Genomic DNA, 6,878 nt, shown 5'->3' with positions numbered 1-6,878 from the left:
CAACAAGTGAAGATTGTCAATACAAACTGACGACACTGAATGTACTTAATTGTTTCACACCTGGGGTACTGGCCATGTTCCAGCAGCATATCTCTTTGTCCACTGCTTCTACCAAGTGGACAGTAAGTAATATTGCATGGAGTAGCTTTCAGTTATTTCTCTCAGCTGCAGGCTGTTCGCAACATTTTTATGGGAGCTACGATGCAAAACTTGCTTCAATTAGAATATAACATAAAAGTAATCCATCCATCCATCCTCATCCGCTTTGTCCGGGGCCGGGTCGCGGGGGCAGCAGCCTAAGCAAACATAAAAGTAAATGACGAAAATAATTTCTAATAAAGATCAGCAATGTGGATTTAATAATGATTACTTTCATTTCTATTTCATTTCACTTAATTTTCCTGACAACTTCAGTCTCTTTCACACACCTGTTTCACTTTTGCATGTGGTAGCCTTTCTGGATTTTATGTCACTTTTCATTTCTCATCCTGCTGTGTTAGTTAAACTAACAACTTCATTCATCATTATAAAGTATTTGATCTCTAAGGACGTCTTTTACAGTGATGGCTGTTTGATAACTACCACACCAAAACTTTGAGAATTTGGTCAAATTTGTCAACATAACAATCATGAGGATGCTTGTTATATGTAATTTGTTGGACAAAGACACACTTTTTTGTAGTTTTGCCTCTGTACACTACAATTAAAAATACAACCAATCAATATATAAAAGAAGTGCAATCTGTCAACTTTAGTTCAGAGAGCATTACAAAAATGTTTGTGTTTGTGTAAATTGCCCATAGGTGTGAATGCGGGAGTGAATGTGAGTGCAAATGGTTGTCTGTGTCTCTGTGTGTTGGCCCTGTGACAGACTGGCAACCTGTCCAGGGTGTACCCTGCCTCTCGCCCTATGACAGCTGGGATAGGCTCCTGCGCCCCCCGTGACCCTGAAAAGGATAAGCGGATGGATGGATGAAAATCCTTTGAAGTCAATGACTTCCTGAAGACTAGAATCCATAAATATCACCAAGTGCTATGTTTTCTCTATTGTTAGGCCTTCACTGCAGCCACTTTCAGTTGTGTCATATTTGTGTATCGTTAGCATTCAGTTTTGTATTTAATAACTCAAATCAGGCGACTGATCATTGAAGAATATCAAAGTTCTTTGCCTACAGAACCTCTTGGGCTGCTTTTACAGGATACTTTATATTCCATCCTTCTGGTACAAGTACCTTGGTTACGTCTGTCCAAAGAATTTATAAATTTTTACTACCACTACTACTACTACTAATAATACTAATAATGATACTAATAATAATGATAATGAATCTTCCTCTTAACCCTCTTAATCCTCTGTGCTTGGTACCAGACAACTTTGGTCCTGTTAGCTGTAGTACACTCATACCTCTATGGATCTGGTGCTTAGGCCCTATTTTTGTGCTGCCATGATCAGAGCTTTTGTGCTGTTCTTTAAGCAGGCCTTTTTTAGCCACTGGTAGGATATCTTGATACCAGCCATTTCCTCTATCTGTCAATGGTACAGCCCATAAAGGGATGGGACATTGATTCATGACAGTTCCTCCTCCTGTTCCTCTTCAGCGTCTGTCCTCAGCTGCCTGAGGAGCAGCCCATCTCCATGTGTTTCATTCTGGATTGTGCCCTCGACACTTACTAATTCTTGCACTTCCTCTTTCCATTTCTTACTGATAGGGAGTATGTACTGATTGCTTGGATCTTATTCCTGATGTTCAGTGTATTCTTCAACGCCTGTTCTGCCTTCTGATCTGTGGGATACACAGGCACACAGGTTGCCCTGCGTGTCTGCTATTCTGCCTTCTGACAGTTCCACCCCTGCAGTCCTGATCACCTTCCCCGTTTCATTTGACCACACTTATCCTGTCCGAACAACATCTCAGTGACCTCTTTGTACAACATTTCTAAATCTATAATGATTCCTTCTGGTTCCAAACTTTGAACATCCATGACTTTGGAAAGAGATTATAACACATTTAAGAGATAACAGCAGTCCCACTATTTTCCTTTTTTTTTTTTTGGTCATTTTCATTCTTTTTTTTAATATCTTCCTGGAAACCTAGAAGATGTCCAAATCTCCTGTAATGCTAAGAATACTTGTTGTTAACCACCATTAATATTTAAACAGAAGCTGTTATTATTTATTATTTAAGATGAATTCTCCCTGTTCACCTGTAAATGAATATGCTCCCTGTATAAAAAATGCCGGAAAACCAAACTTCATATCTTCAAAAAGCTGGAAACAATGTGCGAATGTTTCATGCTTTATGTGTGTGTGTGTGTGCATTCTTGAATATGTAAACAGAAATACCTGTCTACTCACATTGTTGCTCCACCTTCTTTTTGTAACATTTATTTGTTCATCCCAGTAACTCTCATCAGAGAAAGCAGCAGGATCCCGTTGGCTCACATAAACGTCTCACTAATTCATCAAGGTAAGGACAGTCTGATCTCTTCTGAAATTATGAAAATACAGAAAGAAAAAAAAGAAACAAACAATAAAAAACGGTGCTAATACAATATGAAACAAAAGGTTTCTTGTTGGTATAATATAAATAACAAACAGAACAAAATTAAATAAGTTTAATATAAATATAACAAGTAAAAGATCATTTTGTTTGTTATATATGAAAACAACTGATCCAATGAATGGTGGCTTTCTTTGTTTTTGAAAAAAAAAATAGAGAAAATGGAAGAATGAAAATGAATAAAATGTAAAAAGTAAACACAATTACACAAGTGCCGTTTTATACTTTGCTGTGATTTATAAAACCATTTAACATCTGGTGATGGAATGTGTGTTTATACCACTTTTAAAGAGGCACTGGCTCCTCGCATAGGAAAGTTTTAACTTTTATCTTCTTATCAACTCACTGACAGGTTAAATAAGATCTGTTTCGGTGGTGTACACTTTTACATTTAGTTCTTTGTAGGTGACCCATTTTAGCAAGTGCATTTTCTGGATTGCAGATGCCGAAATGGCACAATAGGTGCAGTTATGAAAACATATGCAAATAACACCCTGATCTCTGTGACCTAAAAGATTTAGGATTATATTTAGGAAAACACATGGTAAGAATAAATACAAGTCAAACAATTATGTTTGGTGATTTCATAAATATATTTAATATAAATATATACTCCTAAGAAATAATTCTTTGGGGATGTTGAATAAGTTTTTGAATTTTAAATGTAATTAGCATAAAAGGTAATTTGTATCTTTGGAAACAATAGTTTGACAAAGAAAAAGGAAACGTAATATGTCAATAATTTACATGCAATGTAAAAAACAGAGAGTAGGAGATGAATTACACATTATCACCATTTCATGCTACCATGATGACGGTTTTCGTCATCTTGCCTGCCAAAGCATGATTGACTTTTGTTTTTTCAGTGATAAAAAACTACTGCATTCCATGCAGGTGGTGTATTAGTTATGCATACACATCTGAATGAAAAGGATTGTTGTAAGACAGGTGCATTGTGTTTCACCCTTTACTTTTGATTACAACCAGAAGAATTCAGGTCAGTGAGTCTATCTCAGCGGTCATTGGGCAAGAGGGCGGGCACTTCCTGGACAGGCTGCCAATCTAAAGCAGGATCGGTGCATAGAGACAGAAAACCATTTATGCTCATATTCATACCTATGGCCTGTTTAGAATCATGATGTCCTTTGTCTGGAGAGAGTTCTCTGGAGAGAACCCACAAAGACACGGAGGGAAGATACACATTCCACACAGAAAGGCCCAAAGCTGAATATGAACCCAGGAGCTTTTTGCTGTGATATAATTCACTGCTTTACAATATTTCAGCCTTGTTGCCAAGTTTTCACTCTTCACTCTATTTCATTTTCAGATTACAAAGCTTAACTGTACTTTCTATTTAATTTTCCCCCTCCTCCTATAAACAGACACTATGGAGGTACCCAAAACAGGTTTCCCAGCACCACCGTACCCCGGTCCCCCTTTGGACTACAACGCTGTTCAGCCTGTTGTTCAGCCTGTTGTCCAGCCTGCGTTTCAGCCAGTTGTCCAGCCTGTTGTTCAGCCAGCTGTTCAGATTGGTGAGAGATCAGAAGCTACCAGTCATTTTATTTAAATAGTTCGCCTGTATTGCTCTTTTATGATTTGCCACTTTAGTCGGTGTGGTTGAAGGTTTTCTTCAGCTTTTGTTAAGATTGTTTAAAGTTAAATATCTTTTCTTTATGTCCAGTTCAACAGCCTGCATACCAATACAATGCACTACAACCTCAGGTTGTGCAGCCAGGTGAGCGTCTTTCTTCAGTTCAATATGAATTTGCAAAATTAAGCAAAAACTGAGATAGTTCCAAATCCAGTCTTCATGGTGTTTTAGTGAGGAAGTATTATTGTTATTAAAGTAATCAGAAGAGTGTGCTTTGTTGTTTTTGCAGTGAGTCAGGTGGTGGTGATGCAAAGTCATCTCCCAAAAGATGTTCCTGGACAGATGAAGTGTCCTCATTGCCAAACCGATGTTGTGACTAAAACCGAGTACAAAATTGGGATCCTCACCTGGATAATTTTTGGCGTATTACTACTTGTAGGGTGAGTTAAAAACCCCAGCACACATGACCAAAAAAACCCTCATACACGCTCCAAAACGTCATACAGGAGTGGTTACTCAACAACACATAAATATATTATAAATATTCTAGTAAAAACCGAGACAATGAAAAGCAAACAGTTTACATTCAGATGTTTTACAGAGTGTGATGCACCTCAAATCCATTCAGGTCTACAGAAAGCTTTTAAAATTAAACAAAACAAAACAGAATTTGGTCTACGCTGAAGTTTCCTTTTTTAGTAAACTAATTAAATTTAGGACCCAGAATGGAATATGTGTACAAAGAAAATATTCCATTGTATATTAGATAACTCAAGAGCAGTTTGTCAATTCCTGTTGTTCTTGTTATATAAATATAAATGGTGTAATATATATTTGAAAAGCAAAAAGCAAAGGGATTACCATAATATACGTGTTACTGTTGCTGAAAACACCGACGGAAATTACTTAATATTATCACTACATACATCATAGTTACAAACAAAACAACAAATCGTTGGCAATATGGTGACAATGCAAGACAACGTGAGGATTGTTATTGAAGTCAGTCTTCTTCTCACTGCATGCCCATTAGTTCTGGTAAGCAACTAACAGATGTGTGAGTTCTGTGAGTTCAAGATGTAGACTTGTTTATCGACTCTGCCTAATCTTTAACAAACATTCAGCATAACTGATCATTCACACGAGGAACTTAAGCTTTATGTTAAACCTGTGTAATATGTGATGTGATCATTATTTTGATGCCATTTTGTTGGTTCAAACCAGCTGCTGGCCTTGCTATGTGATCCCCTTCTTCGTCAAAGAATGCAAGGATGTGGAGCATTCCTGCCCCGCCTGTAACAGCGTAATCCACATCCATAAGGTCCTATGAAGCAGAACTACAGTTTACCTTCTACTGGACCAACAGCAGCAAGGCAATATATGTTTTACCTGTATATGTACTGAACATACTGATAAAAGCTATACATATCAGCAATAAAAGAGCTTTCTTGTTTTCCAGGTGATTACTTGAATCATGTTAAAAAATATAAGTTAATTATCAGGATTGTTTTTATTTGTTTTTTTAAAACTTGTAGTGAGTGGTGTGGTCTTGGTATGAAATACCTCAGTGATGAAGTGAAATGAAGGATAATATGTATTAAATGAACTCTAGGGGACTTTTTTTTTTTTAAATATTCCTACGAGTGAAATTTGTATATTTTTCCACCTAAAGTTATTATCTTGATTTTCTTTTTGATGACATATTGAATGTTTTTAATCAAATTCATATTAATTTAATATAAAAAGACAGCAAAACTGATAACAATACAACAGAAGATAACATGTCAATATTGACCAGTGATCATATTTTAGTCTTTTAAAAACACTGGACACTTTTCATGCAACATTAACTTTTTAAAAAAAATAAATGTATTGTCACCCAATAGGTATTACCTAAATCACTCATACAGTTTCTCTTGGCTTAATTCTGTTTACATTTAAGTCTTTTTAATTACAATAATAATTCACTGTTTGTAAGATGGAATCATGATTTACAAATAAATAAATGTTTAATTATCAGTGAAGTGCAACATTTCTTGACTGTATAACTGAAGACTGCAATAAAGTCAATAAATATTCCTTATTTAAGAAAACAGGTAAATTTAAGTTTTAACCCAAACATTTACTCTTTACTACTTTATTTGCTCTTTCATAAATGAGAAAACAGATAAATAATTTGATGGGTAATATTGGTAAAGTAAGGCATAAATGTAAAAGTTTTTTTATTCAATAGAGGGATGTGTGTGTTTTTGTGTGTGAACTGATTGGTGCAATATTAAAATATAATTTATATGCGGGTCTGGTTACATTGATTGATGGAGTTACAATGTCCCGGGCCGCAAACAGCTGATCTGAGCGCATACATGCACCACCACCATTAGTCTACTATTGTTGCACTGGGTTACCGTGGCTGCACGTCTTTTAGTTAACCGGGCAGTTAAACAGAAAAAGGGGTGAGAGGTATATTTTGAGCCGCACAGACGGTGGCCAACATATTTTTTTTGCTTACCTTTAATAAGGCCGGTTGCGTAGACACCTCGCCGTTTATGCGAGTGGTTATGCAAGCCGATGGTGTTCCAGGGTTCAAATAGTGGGTTCGCGTGCGCTTGGAAAGGTCATGTGAACTGCATTATTTTTGTTTGTATTTTTTTGTTATTGTGAAACACTGTAGGCTGCCTGGAAGTGGTCATAAATGTCTATATATATATATATTGTAGGAATAC

At 36.3% G+C, this 6,878-nt stretch overlaps 1 protein-coding gene across 1 annotated transcript; it reads left to right on the top strand.

The window, feature by feature from the left end:
* Positions 1-2,383: 2,383 nt before the first annotated feature.
* On the top strand, positions 2,384-6,174 carry LOC146708253 (lipopolysaccharide-induced tumor necrosis factor-alpha factor homolog). Its single transcript, XM_085460036.1, has 5 exons — positions 2,384-2,468; positions 3,944-4,096; positions 4,246-4,299; positions 4,445-4,595; positions 5,380-6,174. The coding sequence occupies exons 2-5, from the start codon at positions 3,949-3,951 to the stop codon at positions 5,483-5,485; spliced, it is 459 nt and encodes a 152-aa protein (XP_085316162.1). The 5' UTR covers positions 2,384-2,468; positions 3,944-3,948; the 3' UTR covers positions 5,486-6,174.
* The last annotated feature ends 704 nt before the right edge of the window (positions 6,175-6,878 follow it).

The sequence above is a fragment of the Copadichromis virginalis genome, linkage group LG6 (assembly GCF_057382275.1).
Source record: "Copadichromis virginalis isolate Kocher_CV1m ecotype Utaka linkage group LG6, C_Virginalis_male_GT1.1, whole genome shotgun sequence".
NCBI classification, from domain to species: Eukaryota; Metazoa; Chordata; class Actinopteri; order Cichliformes; family Cichlidae; genus Copadichromis; species Copadichromis virginalis.
Note: the sequence above shows the minus strand (reverse complement) of the source record. Positions and strands in the feature narration are given on the sequence as shown.